Here is an 18,615-nt window from a genome sequence, read left to right as displayed (position 1 = left end):
ATTGGGAAATGAAGAATAAATCCTCTCACCAAAAGAAGATGAGGAAAAGCAATAAGAAATGAAAGTGAGTTACAGTATGTGGCGTACAGTAACAGCACGTGACTAGCAGAAGGATCTGTAAGGCTGTTACAGTTTCATCTGAAATGTGACATCTTGGCACTTGATTGACACTTATGGTCATGTGAGATCCCTTCTGATTTTCCTGTCACTCTCTTTTTCCCACAGGGGATAGGTCTGGAGCCAGGGGTGACGACTAATCTACTTCAAAGCTGAGCATAAAAAGGCACGAGACAGAGCTGTTCCCATAAAAAGGGAGAATCCCTTCCTACCAGACACCACCCGCCTCAGCTTCCCACAGTTTAGAGGCGGCACGTTGACAGGAGCTGGATAAGATACGGTTTGCATACTTTGGAGCAAACGCGTTGAGAAGAATAGTGCAAATGGTGCTGGGGCACCTCCTTCCCTGTCAGCCCCACTTCAAAAAGTAAGCTTAAAATGTCGTCCTTTTCATTTATTCTTCATCGTCTCTGTGCATTAGAATCATGTGAGAATTTGGGCTCTCTGTGTTTTGCAAATTGTAGAAGAATCAAAGTATTTTCCTCTGTTTTAGATTTTGTGTCTGACTGATGACTCACTTAACCCCAAGACTCTGTGTCTTGCTGTTATATTTAAGACGAGCAACAAAATTCTGTTTCCCTAAAAATCACCTGGAGACCTGTGAAGCTCGTCAACAATAATCAGCTTTGTTCTGAATGTTTATAATGGCGTCCCTACAATATTACATCACACTTATATTTGTGTCTATTAATGTTTCCTTCATATAGATTGTATTCTCATTCACTTCCTACAGTAATATTTTCTCATGTTGTGCAAAAAGACTAAGAACACATGGATAAGGAATCACCACTTGGAAAATGGATTACAAAGTCTTTTTTCCTTCAAGCCAAGAGAATCCATGATAAGATGAGTCTTACTTTAGACAAGTGTTGATGTCAGAGAAATGGAAGCCTAGCACTCAGACTCAAATCTAATTATAATAAATAAGAGGAACAAACCTGGATTACTGTAACTGTAACCCCTATCTACTGCAAATCTAACTCAGATTTTCATAGCATTAGCCCATAACAGGATTGTCTTTGCATGCAATTAATTGTCTTTTGTCTCCAGAATAAAAAATACACTGATTCACCAAAACTTTAAAGAGTGTAGAGCTAATTCAAACCAAGCCAGAGGCCCACCTTGACTGTACGTCTTTGTGAAAGGGGGGCTGTAATTAAATAAGACCTAAATGAAGACGTTTAAGAAACTAACACTTATCAACAGTTAAACAGTGTCCATTAAAGCTCGATTACCCCCCTCGTTTTCTCCTTTTGGGCACAAGGCCAAACAGAGCAATCAGTAAAGGTTTCTCCAGAAGAAAGCGTCCATTAACAAAATATACTAACTTGTAGCTATCGCCCAGTGTTTCTCACGACACCACAGCCATCCGGTTTCACGGTTCCAAAGCCAAAATGGATTTGTTTGCGAACAGTTTACAGCATAGAAGACGGGATTCTGTTGGAAACGTGAGTTAAGAAATGGAACATTCGAGTGGGTCATATTCATATTTATCTTCCAAAGGAGAAAAAATACAATATGTTCTGTGCTATCACACCCAGTCTGACCGGGTTTGGGTGGGTGAAAGTGAGGTTATGTGGAGTCATGAGAGCGTTTTGAAACTGTGCTGAGGCATCTCAGGATTCAAAGCAACTTTCGCTTGAGATCCGAACACTCCCACAGCAGATATTTCATGCAGTTGAAACCCACACAGACTGAGAAGTCAAAGTCAAGTGTATACTGTACAGGATCTTTTCAGAGCCCCGGGGGCGGCGTGTATCTATTTATCCACTGTGATTCCTCATATTGTGAAAACAAACTCATCCAGCTTCTAGTGCCACAACCTGAGATGATATCTATTTAAGAAGAAGCCTGATTACTTACTATACACTAGTGGTTACCAACCACAACTACAATTTTGTCTCATAACAAGATTTACCTAAATTTGATATATTTAAAGGCTCTGTAATTAAGTTGCATTGCTGCAAAAATCTTCCTTTGGTTTTATGTGGTAAAGGTGGATTTTAATTGGAAGCTATTTCCCAACATTTTTCACTTCAATCAGTTGATGGAAAAAAGGAACCATTTGTTTCCCTAAATATTTTTCTTTGGACGCTATAAAGGCAAACGCTGCACAGAGAGATCAGAGAGAAACGATGCCGCTAAGTAAAAGCAAAGGAATTAAATATGTGGAGAGGGACACAGTCACCGCTGGAAAAAGGAAACCTTGTGAAATACAGTTGACGTAGACAGTTTAGGACAAGGCATGTAATGACATTTGTGAATGCAGCACTGGAAGCTGACGGGCTAGGCAAACGTGAAAGGACAACAAAACTGCAAAGGGGTGGGATGATGATGAGGCAAAAAGAAAACTGGGTCTCAGTCAGAAGCTTCATCATTCCCACAAGCATCATGCATGATTGGAGAAACTGCGGCAGACGGAGCAAGGACAAAAACGTTGTGCTGTTATGTGTCTTCTCAGTGCAGACCAAACGCGTGTGTTCACATGTGCATTGACTCTCTTAGTTTTGGCACAGCGTAGGGTTCGACGTGTGAATTGTGACACGGAGGGTGTAAATGTGAATATGAAGAAACATGTAAAAGGGAGATGAGTAATACAGCGAACTGGGAAATAACAGGATGAGATCACGGCACGGACAAATGATTGAATCTGACCTATGATCAGTCCAGCCAAGGACTGAAATAGTTGAATTATTCATCAGATTTCCTGGATCATACTTTCTAGTTTAGTGGATTTGGGATTGAGTGTGAGTTTAATTTTGAAATGTGGCAAAGGACAAACTGTCTTTGAAAAAACTATGCTAGGTCAGAATTTCTCCACTTGATGTTCATGACTGAACCCCATTGAGGTTTAATTGCATCCCTTATAGAAACTACTGCACACTCTGCTAACCCCTGTTTTGCCTTAGTGTTACTGAACAGAGACTATCGCTCTGCAGTCACCATGTTTACATCTATCCAGGGAGGTTTCCAGTGGCTTTGCTACAGGTGTTTCTGAAAAGCTTCAGATTACGTTGTTGTTGTTTTCATTCCCGACAACCTCCAGAAGCATCGAGTGTCGAACTTGTAGGAGAATAAAGAGAATTTTTTTTCATAGGCGCCAATGCACCGATGTGTAGTTACTTTACTGAAGAGGTTTGACTTTCCAATAGAACTGTAGTGACACTGTAGTTACAACATAAGAGGTTGTGCACAAAGTACAAAAATTATAAAGAAAATTACATACCCCTAAATTGTATTATACGGACGAACTAAAAAAAAATGACGAAGAACAGTGCAAGGTGTTGACCTGGCCTCCGAATCCACTACATCACAAACTGATTAAGTATCTGTGGGATGATCCACAGAGGCCCCTCCCCTCAACCCACTAAAAACATTATGTTTCCAGACACCACAGGACACCCTCAGAAGACCTATGCCCATTCTCTGATGAATCACAACTGTTGTGGAGGCACAAGAGAGACCTACACAATATTAGGAAGGTGGTCATAATGTTATGCTTGATAGGTGTACAATTATGATAACTTTGCTTTAACTAACTGACCTGTTTAATGACCAGTTTATACAATATCACTTCACTAAGTGGTGAAATGGCTGAGTCTTACTTTTAGAGGCAGGTTCAGAAGTTTATCATTTTGGGATATCCAATATGGCTGCCAGGCAAACTTAAAATGTTATCTTTCACTTTTTCCTCTGTTGCTTCTCAGGTTAATTTTCACCTTGAAGGCACAGCGTTGTTTTGTCACTCAGCTGCCTGGGCCTCCCACAGCCCTGTATTTATATTGCAACTTGTCAGGGCTGAATTCAAATTTAACCAATTAAGCTAACCAACCTCCCTCTCTCCCTGTCTCACAAATAATAAAAAAAAAAAAAATCCAATCACCGTCCCAGCTGAAGCGTGACAACCACAGGCTGACTCCTTGACTTAAAGGGGAAAGATAAATTTGCCTTTAAAGTCCCGTTTAAAATGATCAAGTGTGTTTTCTTAAAATGGAGAATTTAGCTCTTCTTGAGATTAAACTGTTTTCTCTATTTCATGTGGCCGCAACATTAGAAGCAGTGCAAAACGATTTCTGAAGCCAGTGAGTCCTTGATCAAAGACTGTATTATGACCACTTACACAGACTGACACATCTAAAGTTTATGTGCCCGCTACTCTGCCAGACTCATGCTGTCTCAATGTATCAGGCAACAATGTGGCAGAACTGTACACCTCCTACTGAATATTAAAACATTCTATACAGACAACATCTATAAAAATCAAAATGCATGTAGGTCACTTATTTTTTTCTTTCAGTGAATGTATTTTCTTTGTATCAGAAATCCACTTATATCTTGGTGTAAAATTTGATTTTGAAACATGACTAAGGGAGATTGCAGACTAGATACAACTGCGCCTTCCCCTTCAAACACACACATGACCCACTGTCTTGCTACATCTCCATACACAATAGAAATATGTGCCACATTCAACTGCTACAGTTCCTGTAGCTAACCTAACAATGGAGCCCTACTTATCATCTGTGCTGATTCCATTTTGAATCCACAGACAAGGTGGACATATGATCAAGCTGCACCATTGTGTCTTGAAAAACAAAGCCAGCGTGGGAGTACCGAAAAAACGCAACTGCAAAGACAAGGCAAGGCCCCCATAGGTCTCTATGTAAAAATGTCCAACTTTACAGTGAAATAAAAATGTTAACAACCTCCTGAGAAAAGCATTTTTATGGCCTTTATAGCTAAATTCCCTGTCACTGCATGATGAAATAACTATCCCATTTAAACTGTATCAAGGTTTGGTTACGCAGCTCTTTGCCTATTTTTAAACTAGCTAGGAGGTGAGGATAGGTGCTGTAGGGCACTACAAAGGCTGGCAATGGTCCCGGCCAACACACTAAGCTACATAACTGCTCTTCAGAAACTCTTTGGATGACTTCACAGAGGGTTTGTCCATCTTTGTATCCAGGGACCTCACACATGGCTCTATGAGGCTGTCAGCTAGCCAAAGGCTAAACCCATGATGCTATATGTGTACGGCGACAATGCTAATTTGCTGGTATTTAAGCATAGCGTTGTCAGAGCATTTTAGTTTTGTATGATATCAAAGATTGAGGGGTAATAAGTTAATTTGCTTAACATACTCAATGCTAATAAGCACAGTGAAGTGGAGCTGATGTGAATAAAATTTAATTTAAGTTGTGACCCGACAGATGTTTCATGGACCAGCAAGGCTTTCGCTTCAGCCATACCATTAGCATAGCTACAACGCTAATTGTATGTAATTGAACATTCTTTCTAAATTTTCCATCAGTTAAGGATAACCTATCCAGTTTAGTTCAGTTAAAGGGACAGACACTGTTATTTTAATACAATTACGAAGCTTTCTGCATACTATACATTTTGAAATAATAAATAAAATAAAAATCAACATCATGTGAGATTTGGTCTTATCTTTTGCACACAATGCAGAAAGAAGCATTTTGCTGCATGGAGCTGCTTTCCTTTTCCTAACAGTGAAAGGATTTACCTGTAATATGGCTGTTTCTGGGAAACAAACGCTGAGGTTAAAAAAAAAAAAAAAAAAAAGAATAAATCAGGGGCAGCAACAGCTGCAGTGGAGAGGCCAGGGAATTAGGCTGGTGGCATGGCAGAACATATTATAGAGCTATTAATATAAAACATGTCATATTGCTATAAAGCTATGATTCAAGTCACTTTGGGGCCCTTTGAGCATCAAACCCACCAGCAAACAAAACCCCCTGAGGCCACTCCCTAACTATGAATCATGTGAAGTAACATATTTTGAAATCTATGTTATATTTAATCTTTTATTTATGCTTTTCATGATTGAATCTAATGTCTCACATATCATCACATACCAAACAGTTAAACACAGCACAGCAAAGAGGTACAACATATTCAAGGGGTAATATCTCATTATAATAACTGTATGGCTAACGTAACAACACCATTTTCACTGGGAAAAACACACATTTTTATATATGTCATAAACACTGGGTCTTTGTGTCAGCAGTGGAGATGAGAAACTGCTCAGCATAAATCTACCCACTGGCTCATGCCAAGAAACTGATGCATAAACCAACATTACAGAAAGTTAATATATATATATATATAAAAAAAGATTCATGTGGGAGGGGTTCCATCACATCTTTTCCATTTTGCATGCTAGTCAGTCCGCCCCAGTGGCACATTCACATCGCATGTTTACAACAACGAGAAAATGATAGATGTTTAATGGGATTGTAATTCCCTGGTTAATTAAATAAATCGTATTTATTATTTATTAGGGACCACAAACACAGGGATTCATTTGGTCGGAAAATGTGTCAGGCGGTTAGTGGAGACAGCTTTGCTCAACACACTTGAAAATCATTATCGCTGACGCAAACGTCATAATGTGATTTTCAAACAAAGATTGTATCTACTGTATATGTTTCTGTTTTTGTTTTGTTTTAGGGAACAACATCTATCTATTGACGATTTATGAAGGTTATGGTAAATTGCTGCAAGGACAGTACCTCCGATATTAAAAGATACACAGACACAAATAAAACTTTACAACCTCTGTGATTGCCCAGAATGAATAGGCCATGCTCTCCTGCCTTCAAATTTCCTTCTATCCCAGATTGCTTGATTTATTTCTGTCATCAGCCTAACATTCGTGTTTTGCGTCATCCTTTCCACATGTCCAATCAGCAAATCTAAAATGCGATCCATTGACATGGAATCTAAGATAAGCTGTGGGCCACTATTATCTTTTCCCTGCCATCAGTAAAGTGGATTTCCTGATACATCAGCAGCCCTTCGGTCATACAAAATCCAGTTTTCCAGATTTCTCAGTCCTATCCCACTGTGGGGGTCTTAATCAGGATGGGATGCTAAGGTCTTGCCCAAAGCCGCTTTTCTGTCACTCTCTCTCACGTCCTGACTGATCTTTTTTTTTTTTTTTATGTAAATCGATCCAGTCTTGGGTTCCAGTATTAGACCGGGGGTTGTTGTTTGTACTGTACTGTGCCTGAGGCGACTGTCTGTCTGGCTAACACATTAGCCTGCGTCCCTGACAAAAAACATATGGATTGTCTACATGTGGGTTAATGTTTGCAATTTGATCGTGCATGGATAGACGAACACACAGTGCGTCCAAAGTATTCACACACACAAAGAGCGGCCTTGCACTCCCTGTGATTTCATATCATTCTCAAATAACGGATGAAAAATGAGCAGCACAAGGGAAAAAATACTGAAATGTTTTTCGTAGCACCTGCTTAATCCAGAAAATCACAGCTGAATATGCTCTATTAATCCCTCCGGCTCTCTGCAGCACTTCAATCTCACAACACATCTATCTTGTTTTTAAAGGGCTGACCCAAATACTCTAGTGTTCAAGAGACTCACCACTGAAGCTCCTGGGATTCAAAGTCATCCATTCTTTAGCACTACTCAACTTCTCTCTCTCTCTCACACACACACAAACCTGCACACGTGGAAGCCTTGTGAACATTTACAGCAGGATGCAGTGTATATCCTACTTCACCATAAAATGAATCAATATCAAGCTGCGTAAAGTAACAGTCTCAGCTTTTTAAATTTTTTATTTTACTCTTCAGGTTCCACTTAAAGTGCACTGACACCACTTCGCTGTGTCAAGGGGATTGAAGTGGATATAGGCACAGAAAGGGATTAGTGGGTAGTGGCTGAATTTAACAGTGGATGTGAATATTTTGTGGAGCTGTGGCCACAACACTCAGATGTTTCATGATCACTGAGTACAGAGTTCGGAGCTTCTAAAAGACATAATACTGAACAAATAGTTGGAAAAAGTAAAAAGGGTTTGGCAGTAACCTGCCATGTCAGGGTTAAATATTCAGAAATATATGAGTAATCACTGTACAAAGGGAAAACAAGTTTATGTGAATTCAAAATATGTTGCTATTTCCAACTGAAAGAATTTCATTTTTTCTTCTTTTTCTGGAAAAATTATTCTTCACTGTTGCGTTCTGCTGCAGCGAAAACACCACACACACAAATCACTTTTCAGCTTCAGTGTTTACAATTAGTAAATGTTCAGATAGTTCTCAAATCTGTAGAAAAACATATTTGAATTATCACATTACTTGTTAAAACCTACAATGCAGGAGGACGGAAAAAAATCTGTGTAACAAATGGCTCACAGTAATTACCCTACCCACCCTTTCATAAAATGATGTCTTACCTGACATGGCTGGAGTGTTAGTACAGTTATTTTTCCAAATGGTGATTCATTAAACTTGAAACTGACTCATATGTCAACAAAGTTTGTTTTCTAAATTGTCAGTATTTTGGCAATGAGTAATTCATGTTTGCAAATACATATTTAGCATCAAGTTATCATTCATTTGGTTAATTATCAGGCAGTCTAACTTACACTCTCGGGAATCCTGTAATCTGTATGAGAGCCGAGTGGCTCTGGCAGATCACCTTGGATTTGTGAGGAAATCAATACGACAGCCTGACTATGTTCTCTGGTGTGTGGGCTTTAACAGTTTGACTAATGGCCTTGGTTATTGAAGACTGACGGGCTCAAGTTATCACTGACAAAGTGTTGCAATTTACCGGTTTCCAAATCTCTATTGTCAATAGTCCCCACTATTCTGATATCTCTTTCCTAATCAGTAGCAACAGCAAATAATGATGCCAGTCAAGGTCTGAGTACAGCTTACGTAGAATTCTATTCACAGCAATGTTGACTGCAAATAGTTAGTTATATGTGTCACATCATCTGTACTCAGCTACAGATTATTTCAATTACTGTTTTATTGCATTATTGGAACAACATAATACAATTCAGTACTGAAGTTTGCAGAGAAGTTTTTATATAGTGCCTATTGCCATTCTGATTGCACTGTGCTAAAGCATGTTCTGCAGCCATCTGTTAGTATCTCATAATGGAGTTACGGAGGCTTGAAAGATGTCTTAAATAATTTAGAGGACTTCATATTTACACACAAAGCTTAATTCTAAATGTTGGATTGGATTTGCCAATTTCAACGTTGATTTCTTAAGACTAAATATTCGCTGTGCTCTGAACACCAAAATTTAGTTTCGTAACTGGCTATAATCTTGGATTACTGTTGCTAATTCAACATAATGACTGTTGGCTGTGCAGTTGTCTTTGTATCTTTTTGGCTTTGAGTCGATGGCAGAATGTTGTCAGAGGCTGTGCTGGGAATCCTTACAGATCCATCCATGTGTGCACATCTCCCTTCTGAGATGATTATTAATTGTTGGGGAAAAAAAAGTCTTGTTACTGAGTGCAAGACACAGTAAATGTAGAGTCCTACAGTCTAATATGGATGTAAAGCATGAAACTGTTAATTACTCCTGAGTTTATAAAAATTCACTGAAATACATCAATGCTAACTGTTAATTTCTCTTTATTTTTCAGGGTGGAGGTCACAGAATTCCAACTCACTGCAGAAATTTGAGGAGTAACCACACCGTTGGAAAAGAGAGAGACAGTGCTTATGTTCACCATTATGGCATCTGCACGTGTGGCCAAACGAGAGACTTGGCTCTTTGTGTTGTTTATTTGCTTGACATTACATTCTGGCATACTTCGCTTTGCGGCAGCCACGATACAAGGGTACATCGGAGACACAGACATGACATGCCCATCTGTATGCAGGTGCGATGAAGACTTTATCTACTGTAATGATCGTGGCCTGAGCTCTATTCCGTCACTGCCTCCCACTGCATCCGTCCTCTACCTTCAGAACAACCAGATAAACAACCCCGGCTTGCCAACTTCCTTGGAGCGTCAACTTGCCGTTCGTGTTGTTTACCTCTATGATAATGAACTGGATGAGTTCCCCATGCACCTGCCACCATCCGTGCGTGAGTTGCATTTGCAGGACAACAACATCCGCACTATTCCACGTAACGCACTGGCTCGGATGCCCTTGCTAGAGAAGCTCCACTTGGATGACAATTCTATTTCCACTGTCTCCATTGAGGATCAGGCCTTTGCTGACAACCCACGGTTGCGCTTGCTTTTCCTTTCACGCAATCATCTGTCTAGTATACCCTCAGGACTACCTGCCTCTTTGGAGGAACTCCGCTTAGATGACAACCGAATCTCCACTATCCCAACCCACGCTTTTCGAGGCCTCAGTTCACTTCGATGTCTTGTTCTGGATGGGAACCTTTTGGCAAACCAACGCATTGCTGATGACACATTCTCTCGCCTTTCAAACTTGACAGAGTTGTCACTAGTTCGGAATTCCCTCCAGACCCCACCCGTTAACCTGCCCAGCGCCCATCTGCAGCGACTTTCTCTACAGGAGAATGCCCTGACTCATATGCCACGTGGTTCCTTGGATGGTATGCGCAGGTTACAGAGACTGGACCTGTCTGGAAACAATCTGACTACACTTCCAAGGGGACTGTTTAAAGACCTTGACAACTTGGGTCAACTGTTGGTGCGAGGAAATCCTTGGCACTGTGGCTGCAATCTGCGCTGGCTGTTTGACTGGCTACATGCCCGTGGCAACTCTATCACTGTTAGAGGTCTCACCTGCCATACACCTGACAGAGTGAGAGACATGACATTAACAGACCTGACCGTTGAAATGGAGGAATGTGAGGTGGTAAGGACAGCAGGTACCAGGGACCGAGTGGGCATCGGTGGCATTGAGAGCGCTACCACCAACACCCCTCCACAGGGCTCTCTATTTACTCTCCGCTCAAAGCGACCTGGCTTGGGGTTTCCCGACTCAGGCCTAGATTATACTCTTAGCAGCAGTGGTGTAGGGAAAAGCCTGGCTCTCAATGTGAAGCCTTTGTCTCATAACAGCGTTCGGGTTACCTGGAGTGTGGCTCAGCCCAGCTCCTCCTTCAGGTTGAGCTGGCTCCGGCTTGGTACTGGAAATGCTATGGGATCAATCACCGAAACTCTTGTGAGGGGTGATCGTCGAGAATACCTGCTCACGTCCTTGCAACCACAATCTAGCTACATCATCTGCATGGTTCCCCTGCCTGCCAGTTCAGAAAGCAAAGGCACTATTTCTGGAGATGCTGACTCTGATGAAGCACTGGTTTGTGCAAAAGCGGAAACGTCAGATCCAAGCCCATTGGACGAGGAAGAGGATCAAAAGTCACAGCAGATGACAGTGCTGCCCCTGGCAGGGATTATCGGTGGCGCTTCGGCAATTGTATCTTTGGCTCTTATTTTTGGTGTCTTTTGTTGGTATGGGCATAGGACTGGGCATTTGTGCTCCCGTGACCACTATACTCGCAGCAGTTCAAGGAAAAGCAAAACCTATGATGATTATATTGAGTCTGGCACCAAAAAGGACAATACTATCCTGGAGATCCGTGGCCCGGGGCTACAGATGACACCTATGGCTGCTTGCCAGCCAATGCAGCCAAAACCCCTACGGGAGGATTACATCATTCATACCATATTCCCCTCCAATGGCACTGGCTTGTACAAAGGTGCCAACCATGTTTCCAATTCAGGACATGGCACCAATCGTGGCTATAGAGAAGGAGGAATCCCAGATATAGACTACTGTTACACATGATGTACTGTACCAGATCCTGTTCACAGTGTTATTGGTAAACTGTATAGATGCACAATTTCCCTTCGCATGGACACTTCTGAAGTACCCCTCTGTGCCTTCTTCTTCTGGTCTCCCATTCCAAATGACCTGCTGTTCACTGCACGGAAAGTACTGTATGTGATTAAATGGAACTGAAAGCGTGTGGAAGCAGTTCACTGCAGAAAGCAGCAGCCAATGCCCCAGGTGTAAATGCACAGCTGAGTGTTTCTTCACCATCTTAGTAATGGCCTGTGTATGTTTCCTTTTCTGCTCTTTCCCTGTGACATGTAAGCAATGAATGTATCCACTGTGGAAAGGTCAAAATTAGCAAGCTTAGAGTTCCTCTTTCACACACTGGAGTCACAGCAGCCAGTTCATAATGGATAAAGAAATAAGGAGAAACAGACATTTCTGGTACTCATTTCCTGCTCACCAGTTATACGGAGTATGTAGTCTTTATCAAATCATTGTTCCAAATGCCTCAACTATATTGATGTGCCCTACCAGCTATTCAAGGAAAGGGCTTTGTAAAGCTGTGAAATGTTCTATTTCAAACAACCCAATAACCACTTGTCTTAAAGTAGGCTTGTTATTACCTTATTCAGTAGTGGGCAAGGTGAAGATCTTGTAAGGGCTGGTCAGCCTTGGTTATACCTCTTGAGATCGTTCACCTGAAATCTGAGATCAGTATTGTAGTGTTGCATCAGATGAAATGCAGCACAAGCGTGTAGATAATTTACTTAGTTACCGACTGGGCTGTGTTTGAAAAATGCTTTGCTATTTTTATCAGTGGTTTGTTTAGTAATGAAAACCTCCACAGTTCTCTTTATTTATTTATTTAGTTCCTTATGTGATGTTTTTTGTCTCTGCTAAAAGCTTCTTTTTTAATGTTGTTTTCATTGTCTTCTTTGTCATTTTGATGAAAGACAGTTTTTAAAAGTGGCTCTGTTTCATTTTAACAAGTGATGAAAATGTACTGATGGCTGTCCCCAGGTTCATGTTTTGTCAAAAGCATCAGAGCAAATTCTTGATTGAAACTGTTTATATTATCATGTACCTAAAAAAAAGAAAAAAATGACCCCACCGAAAGTCTAGCATGTCAGCCCACCAAGACAGTAGAGACCAACCTCAGTCCCTCTTTTCCAATGTTGTGCTTGTGTGCTTAACCTGTGAGTTCCGTTGATGACTTTTGTTTGTTAAATGTTTCCTCGACCTTGTTGAAGTGAAGACAACATAAAAAGCAGAGTGGACAAAACGCTAACGTGGAGCCTCTTGTGGGAGCAGAACTCTTCTGAGTGAATCTCAAAACGGGGGCAAGAACTGTGAGCGCAACTGAGGAGACTCAAACCGCAACACTGTTGACCTACACTGTGGGGCAGTGGCCAAGCTGTATGGGTGGGAGGATGGATGGGCAGGGGCGGGGGGACTCCTCAGTGATGGGAGTTCACTGATGTTTGTTTTAGCAACGGTAAAAGGCCTCCACTCATTCCACCTATTTTATTACTGAGCAGCACTAAAAATGTAAATGTATTAGCACTTAGCAGCAAGAAACAAGGATAAATGTAACGACAGGCATCGGGAGAGAGGGTAGAGAAACATCTCCATGCCCTGGCAAAGATGCAGAATTGATAGCTCTGGGGCAGTGGGGGTCAGCAGTGCATAAATCTGTTTGTCATACTTAGTTATACCCTTGGATTTAATATTGTCCATCAGTTGTTTACCACTGTGTCGCTTCCAAAGGGGAAACCAATTGTGCTTCCTTGACTGTTCCGTCTGGCCGAGTTTTACGCTGTTGTCAGACAATATGTCAGTGGAATGTATATTTTATCTTGCATCCAAAATCACTGGCTTAAATAACATTTTATCGGCCTGGCTAATTCTGTTTTGGGGAATGTTGATATAGTGTAATTGCTATTTTATAGTGGGTCTACTGCAGATGCATACTTCCTCATCATTTGTACAAATAAAACCATGGCCACAGCCACATGAATATTTTTTTTCTGGTGAAATTATAGAAAGTAATGGTGCCATAACTTTACGTTAAAAAAAAAAATGTGAACCTGAGATATGTGTGGAATTTGCTTTACAAATTCATCTTCAGAGGGGATCAATAAAAGTTTTCTAATCTTGTTATTAGTGCAACCTGTCATTTCAACTCAAGGGAAGACTTTTTTTTTTTTTTTTAAACAAATGTCAAGGCTCTGGTGGGATACAAAGTGTTAACAAGCTCTCACCGTTGACAAATTAATTCTGTGTATTGTTTTCATATGAAGAGGCCGCCGTGTAGTGCTGGGGTGAAATCATCTGCAGCCTGAGGCCAGACACTTGGAACCAGCTGAGATTATAAGACGGAGCAGAGAAGAGTCAACAGACTGTTGCCCGCTGTGACTCTATGTTTACATGCAGAGAGAGAGAGAGACTTTCATGAGGCTGAATGAGCTCCAATCCAAATGAACAACTTCATCAAAACGCTTCAGATGAAACAGAGTAATCGGTCTCTACTGGGCTGACATTTTGGTCCGGCTGAAGGACTTTGTGCATCATCTGGATCTCCTTCAGTAACCTCTGGAAATTCATCCACCTGTGACACAGCCACTTGTAAATTTAGTGAAGGAAAACTAATTTGTTTCATTTGCAACACAAATTAGGACCGATCAGATGATTACAAAATGAAAGTAGGTTGAAAGTTTGACAACCCCCGGGATCACCAAACGGTCCCAACACTGTTGCACCTGTAACTAAATCACTATGTGGTACGACTCTGTGTCAAAACAGCAATTTGAGAAGTTAAATAACTGGGCAGCAAAAGCTCTGGGGGTTTAAACTGTAAAGCAGTACGCAAAATATATCCATAACAGAGCAAGGTTCAATGTCTTGCTGTAAATTGGAAGAAGAAACTTGTCAGAAACAATCCATCCCCCCACTAATGTGTGATGAAACTCCCACTGCTGACCATGACAAATAGCAAAACAATTCCAGTTGCATTTAGCTGCAGACACAGAAACAAACGCCACAGGTTCAGATCGGTAGCGAATAAACAGTGAACATTGATTGAGTAGAAATGGAGATGCCAATGGCAGCCCTTTTTGTGCCCGCAGTCCTGTTGTGTTCGGCTGTGTCAGAGTAGGTCTGAAAAGAATTGCGGGGTTTGAAAAGGTACTGTGAAAAATAACAGTAAAGTTAAAGATAAAAACTGTTGAAACTCCAAAGGAAGACAAACCGCTTTTGTTGCTTTACTGCCATTGTTTCGCTTCATTTTTCCTTCTTAAATGAAAGTTGAATTTCTTGCCGACATATATTTGATTGCTTTTTTTTTTTTTCTGTGTTCATGGCTATGGGATTGTGGTATGTCTGTGACAGCTTTAGTGAGTATTGTCACAAAGGAACAATGTGACTGCTGTTGCAAAGAAGTGTGAACAGTTTGGAACGACAGCTGAATCCCAAATTCACAGCAACAGAATTTGATTGGACTGGCCCTTCCTCGACATTCTGGTGCTGAGTGTCAGCTCCATACAAGTTAATTACTTGCTTGCTGATTTGTACTCATATAGGCTTCTGTATAAAAATACGACACAGCAAAACACACCTGTCACATCTGTTATTAGCTGCCTCAACACCTGAATCTATTGTTGGTTAATCTAAGCAGCAGGTTTGGACAATGAAGTGGAATGTGTGGGATAAAAAGGCAGATTTTCTCTATGTGAATATGTGTGAACTGGGTATACAATAGAAAAAAAAATGTTAGGAGTCATTCGTTTGTCCGAAGGAGAGCTCTTGGTGGCCTCATGGTCACTCTGGAAGGCTCCACTGAGCACACTACATAAACCACATCTCTCTGCTACTAGTCTTGGTTAGAACACACTCCCTCCCTCTGCCACCTTTTTGTGCACACAGAGATGAAAGAGGGTCGTATTGTCACGGTCAGCTGGATCACAACTCAAATAACCGTGACCCGAAGGTTGGGCATTAACCTATTTCTTGCCTCGGACCCGGACAATTTAAGACCATACACTGTAAATCTCGTTGCGTTGCAAGAAAAGGAGGAGAGGGGAATGAAAAATGAGAAATACGATATTGGAAAATGAGGCCAAAGAGGGAGGGGTTATTGCAGAGAAAGAGATAGTGGAGATGTTGGCTGTGGGAGTCGTCGGAGAGTCTCGCAGCAGATGGGCTCGTTTGGTTTCTAATGCAGATGGTTTAATAATGTTTTTCCAAGATTTCAGCAGTTAAGGCTTGATAAGCTGGTAGTCTAATCACCTTGGACGGGTGTAACGCAGGGCTACATGGATTTCAGAATAGCGCCTTGTCTAAGCCCTTAAGATCCTGAAGACTGACTGCAATGGCTACACTGAAACACAATCCCAATCAGTGCAGGGACAAACTGTATCGGTGGCTCTCAACATGAAGTGCCACATCCTTCTGTACTGAAGCAATTCTGGACCTCTGCAACTCTGTACTAACATCACAAACAGAGAACACAGGGAAGGGTTATATATATTAAAAAAAATTTAATATATATAAAAAAAATTTTTTTACAACAGTGTTATACATATATTTAAACATAAACAGCGTCATGAGAGATGGAAATGAAAGATTGGATCTGCACCAGTAGGAACCTATTTGTGATGGACAAGTCAAGACAATAATACAGAAAAGGCTCCAGGGTTACCACTTCGACTGCTGTTTCTCTCTTGACACTGACCACGCACCAACAGCCTTGATGTCAGCAAACAAATAGACAACTGGCGATTGGGAGCCAGGCATAATCCCTGTCCCCGAGGGACGCAGCTGAGCTTGTTAGCTAGAGCTCGCCGGTGTGACTGGAATGAAGAGGACCACAGTGCTGCATGTTGGAATTACAGTAGGCTGTGTCCTCTTGAAGCATACGTCGGCTTTAATTACCACACGTGAGATGTTGGTTTGTCAGTAATGCTGCATAACTGCCTTAAAGTGCATGCTTTTCTTGTGAGTGTACATTATGTAAGTGATGTCCCAACATTTATCAGCCAGGACGTCTTGGCCTCCCTCTGATCCTACCGTAATACTACACCAACCCCATTCTGTTGCTCTCACATCTCAAAAAGTGACATCCCTTAATATGCTCTCGCTTTCTCTCTCTTGCTTTTAATTAGTTAATGGAGCAAAGAAATTGAGACAAAATGTGTACATGTAGGTGTGAGAGATTTTCTCCAGGAGCAAATTTAAGCAGAGCATTATCAAAGACAAATTTGCTGCTGCGCAAAATCCACTGTAGGTAGCCTAACATCTGTTTGAAGTGTGCTATTTATTCTGAAGTGGTAGTAATCAGCATGATGTGGCTCAAATTACTGAGGTGCTGCTCCAGACTGGAATAAAATTACAGTTTGTAAACCAATTTAGCCTTTTCTGTTTTACAATTAGATCAGGAGGATATCACTGATGCAGTTGTGCTAGATGGACTCACATGGTAAATACCTTCTACATCGGTCACTTAATAAAAGTAATATCATTAGGAAAAAGCGTATGTGCAAGCTGGCACAAATTGTGCCGGTTGGACATTGCTCTAGCCTTCAACAGCTTTAAGTTCTTGGTGTTTGTGTTATAATAAAAATGGTCTGTTGCTCCAATTACAGGTATTGAACCAGCAGTTGACAAATGTGGACGGGTGGACGTGGTTTTGTCATGTTTGCTTGTTTGTGTGGGTGCCTGGGTTAAAATATTATATTATATAAATATTTAAAGAGCACAAATGAAGGAAGCAGCAGACGACCTCTGTCAGATTGCATCAAGATTTCTTGGAAAACTGTGTTCATCATCATTATCATCACAACACACAAGACTCATACACAAACCAGCAAGTGATTCTGATTGTGATTCCAAGTTAGGTTTTCCATGCAGGATTTCATGGTTTTCTTCAACTAAACCTACTCGACTAGTAGCAGATATTTTTTTTCCTGTGTGTTTTTTGCAACCGACTGTGTCTAATGATCATATTTCTTTGTTGAACCCTATGTTACACTGAGGGAAAAAAATAAATATTTTGCAGAAAGACTATCTTGTTCCTACAGTGTGTGTGATTAAATGTGAGCAGTGGAAACTGCTTTCTTAAAAGGATGGGGGTTCATTCCTAAACACTTTAGCCTACACGTTTCAAAAATGCACCAAATATTCAGCATTTAATGTTAGGGTTAGTTGGTTGGTTTATCTTCTAACGGTCATTCTTTAATGCTGTCAAAGTCAAATTTGGTCCAAATGTAAATGTCCCTCTCAGTATCATTGGCTTAGTAATAATATACTGACATCTAGCAGCATCGTTGGGTCAAAACTAGTTTGTCCTGTAGGTGGGTTCATGAGTAAAGATTAAAACATTCCCAGGAACCTCAGCTGAGTTGAATGTTTATCAAATTAGCTAATGTGAACATGCTAACATGTTAAATTAAGATGGTGAACATGGTAAATATTAAATGTGCTGATGCTATACCTCAGCATGTTAGCAGTGCTAAGTGTGAACAGGTTAGCATTCCCATGTTAAGAGTTTGACCAAAGGCTAATGCTGCATTCGGGTGTAATCATAGTTACTATAATTACTCGTTTCCCACTGTTCACATTCAAGTTCTTAACTTCAGCTGAGAAAATTGCATAACAATTATTCTGAAAGCTCTTAGAAATCCCGCTTACTAGTTCCAAGTCCTGGAGTGCCAGCAAAACCAGGCAAAAAGCTTAGAAGTGACGCACAGATGTTAAGAGTAATTGAAGGATTGAATGGACACATCACTATGTATTTAAATCACAGCCTTTCAAGTGTTCAAACACAGTATTTAAATCGTCCAACATCTACACCCAAACACATTAGTGCAGCAACCACTCATGTTCTGCACTTTGCTGAAATAGCATTCGTCAATGGCCTTAAAATGCTGGC

At 40.9% G+C, this 18,615-nt stretch overlaps 1 protein-coding gene across 3 annotated transcripts in view; it reads left to right on the top strand.

Moving 5' to 3' along the window:
• flrt1a (fibronectin leucine rich transmembrane protein 1a) overlaps positions 1-17,748 on the top strand; it is a 41,150-nt gene extending 23,402 nt beyond the window's left edge. For all 3 annotated transcript variants that reach the window (XM_047608003.1, XM_047608004.1, XM_047608005.1), the window contains 2 exons: positions 226-484; positions 9,563-17,748. In XM_047608003.1, coding sequence (XP_047463959.1) covers positions 9,642-11,699 — 2,058 coding nt within the window. In that variant the 5' untranslated portion in view covers positions 226-484; positions 9,563-9,641 and the 3' untranslated portion in view covers positions 11,700-17,748. The remainder of the gene's footprint in view (positions 1-225; positions 485-9,562) is intronic.
• Positions 17,749-18,615: the final 867 nt, after the last annotated feature.

Source organism: Mugil cephalus, chromosome 15 (assembly GCF_022458985.1).
Source record: "Mugil cephalus isolate CIBA_MC_2020 chromosome 15, CIBA_Mcephalus_1.1, whole genome shotgun sequence".
Taxonomy (NCBI): domain Eukaryota; kingdom Metazoa; phylum Chordata; class Actinopteri; order Mugiliformes; family Mugilidae; genus Mugil; species Mugil cephalus.
This window is presented reverse-complemented; position numbering and strand designations above follow the sequence as displayed.